The sequence below is a fragment of the Haplochromis burtoni genome, unplaced genomic scaffold, assembly GCF_018398535.1.
Source record: "Haplochromis burtoni strain Fernald_Lab_line unplaced genomic scaffold, NCSU_Asbu1 Contig_25, whole genome shotgun sequence".
NCBI lineage: Eukaryota > Metazoa > Chordata > Actinopteri > Cichliformes > Cichlidae > Haplochromis > Haplochromis burtoni.
The window spans coordinates 1,390,610-1,393,044 of NW_024582386.1; the positions used below are offsets into that span (position 1 = coordinate 1,390,610).

A 2,435-nucleotide genomic window follows, 5' to 3' on the forward strand; every position below is an offset into this window, starting at 1 on the left:
CCTGGAAAGAGTGGAGCTGGACGCCCACTCGCTCGCTGTAAATCCACGGTAATTGCCCAAGCTAGTCTCACAATCGGACATCACACAGACTTTGTTCTGCCCAGATTCTGAGTCAAAGACCATTAATCCCGAAGGGCAAACAGGTTCTCACATGCAGCCTCGCTGAGTAATAAGAAAAGAAACAGTCAGGTTTAGAAGGCAGGAGAAAGTAAAAAAGAGAAGCAGAGAAGTGCTGTTACTTTGGAAGGAAGACAATAAATTACTCGGCACAAAATTAAACAACCAACACACAAGCAGAGTGAAGGAACACAGGGACTGTTTGTGATAACATTACCTGCTTAAACACATAATGTATCAGTGAAATTCATCCTTGCCAGAAAACATTATCACACAAAGCAGAGCTACAACAAAGTGAACCTTTAATAAAATGACTTAACAATTCATCATTGGAGCATACATTCATTGGTTTACAATTCATCCAGCTGCTTGGAAATGGCTATCAAAATGTCACTTTTTTTTACTGAAACAATTACGAAATTATGATGAATTAAAATGAGAATATGCAGTAATAACCAGGCAGACACGACCGAGGACGATTTACGCTCTGAGCACTTATGGATAAAGATTCACAGTCCCCGTTTCCATTCAGCGCTCAAAGCACTAATTAAGAAGATGAGGTCAGTTTTGTCACCGCTGTAACTTCAGCAAACACTGTGCATTTATCTCGAGCGATCAATCCACCAAAGCTAAAGCGTAAAGAGACAAGAGCGGGCAGCAAGAAATACTCCAATACGCCAGTTTGTTCAGGGAAGCTGAATAAGAAGCCATCTCCTTTTACAACTTTTCATCGTTCACAGGTCTTACAGGTCTGCGAAGGCGAGCACACCGGACTTGACCCGGCCTGTTAAAGAATTAATAGACAAGTGCTTCATGTTGGTCACGTGAAATCATCCGTTGCTGTCAGACTGAGACGAGAGCAGAGCCGGCACAGGGTTGAAGAGTTTAGTATCCATGTCGACGACCACCTACGCCTCCACTCCCTCTAACTCAGGGGGCAGAGGGGATTTTGGGTGTTTGCTCTCAAAGTGCTGCTTGAAGGTTTTGGGGTCCGGCATCTGAGACTGTGAGAAGAAATGAAACATCCAACAGTTGTTAAAGGAAAGGAGGATTTGGAGGAAAAGGCACTGCATTTGGTTTCAAATATGACTCCCGCCCTCATTTGGGAGTTCTGAGGGGTCATACTTACTCTGCACACAGCGCAGGTGAATACGAGCGCTGCCTTGGCCGCCGTCTTTTGATCGTGACCTTTGGCCTTCTTCATCTCCGCCTGCTTCTTGGCGTTTTTCTGCTGGGACTGAATCTTCTGATGCCCTCGTGCCATGCTGGGAATGCAGAGAGAGGAAGATGTAAGGACAGAATACTTATGCATGAGCAATCAGTAAGTAAACAACTAATTACGGTTATTTTTGTGTGTAAGGAGCAGCTTAATAATACCATGTTTGCTCATAAACAATGAGAAAACAGTGATCAATCAAGGACAGTGCAAGGACTCCCTTAAATGCAGTTTAGGGTTTAATGCAGCAGTGTCAAACATAAGGCCTGGGGGTCAAAAGAGGCCTGGCACAGACTCAAACGAGCCCACTGAATGGCTTTGGAAAATGTGAAGTATGGCATAAATTTTGGACTTTTAACTGTATTTTAAGTTTCAGTTTTACAGCATTACCTTCACTGATAAACATCACCCTAATGGTCATATTACACCAAATTAAGTTATAGATAAACAATCACATGACATTTTTACGGTCTACTATAGATAGTAAGTAGTTAAACTTCTTTATGCTGACAGAAACACTGATTTCACTGCTTCGGCCCACTTAAGATCAACACGAGCTTTATGTGGCCCACAATGTAAAATAAGTTTGACAGTATTAGTGCACTAAACATTACAAACACTTACCATTGTGATTTTCTCATTTCAAAGAGAAAGTAACTTTCCCCCTTTTTGGGGGACCAGGACCAGGTTTGTCAGCTTTATGCTACAAGGTAATTACATTTTGGCATTTTTACAAGCTTTACAACCAAAGGAACAAGTTTTCTCATGCTCTTACATGCTTTTAAATGTTGATCTTAGCTTTAATTGACTAGTTTAGCCTGTTCTCTGCAGATCAGATTGTCAGTGAGTGAGAACCTTGCTTGATAACGGTTTGGGTGGATACCAGTAAAGGTTTGGTTATGTAACCAAGATGTCTGTGGAGGCTCATAACTACAGGACAAACAGTCACTGTGTGTGTGGTACCTTTAACCCATAGACCAAAAATAAGGTTCTGCTGAACAACAACAATGCTGGGCCACAGAAAAAAAGCAACAGATTTTATCATTTAGATTGCTTTTAGGGGGCACGTTAATCAAATACCCCCCCCCCACCACCCCCCCCC

At 42.3% G+C, this 2,435-nt stretch overlaps 1 protein-coding gene across 1 annotated transcript in view; it reads right to left on the bottom strand.

Moving 5' to 3' along the window:
* Positions 1-402: 402 nt before the first annotated feature.
* The window catches only part of znf706 (zinc finger protein 706), a 2,657-nt gene continuing 624 nt past the window's right edge, over positions 403-2,435 (bottom strand). The window contains exons 2-3 of the mRNA XM_005917545.2: positions 1,247-1,382; positions 403-1,121 (exon numbers count right to left, since the gene is read on the bottom strand). Coding sequence (XP_005917607.1) covers positions 1,026-1,121; positions 1,247-1,381 — 231 coding nt within the window. The 5' untranslated portion in view covers position 1,382 and the 3' untranslated portion in view covers positions 403-1,025. The remainder of the gene's footprint in view (positions 1,122-1,246; positions 1,383-2,435) is intronic.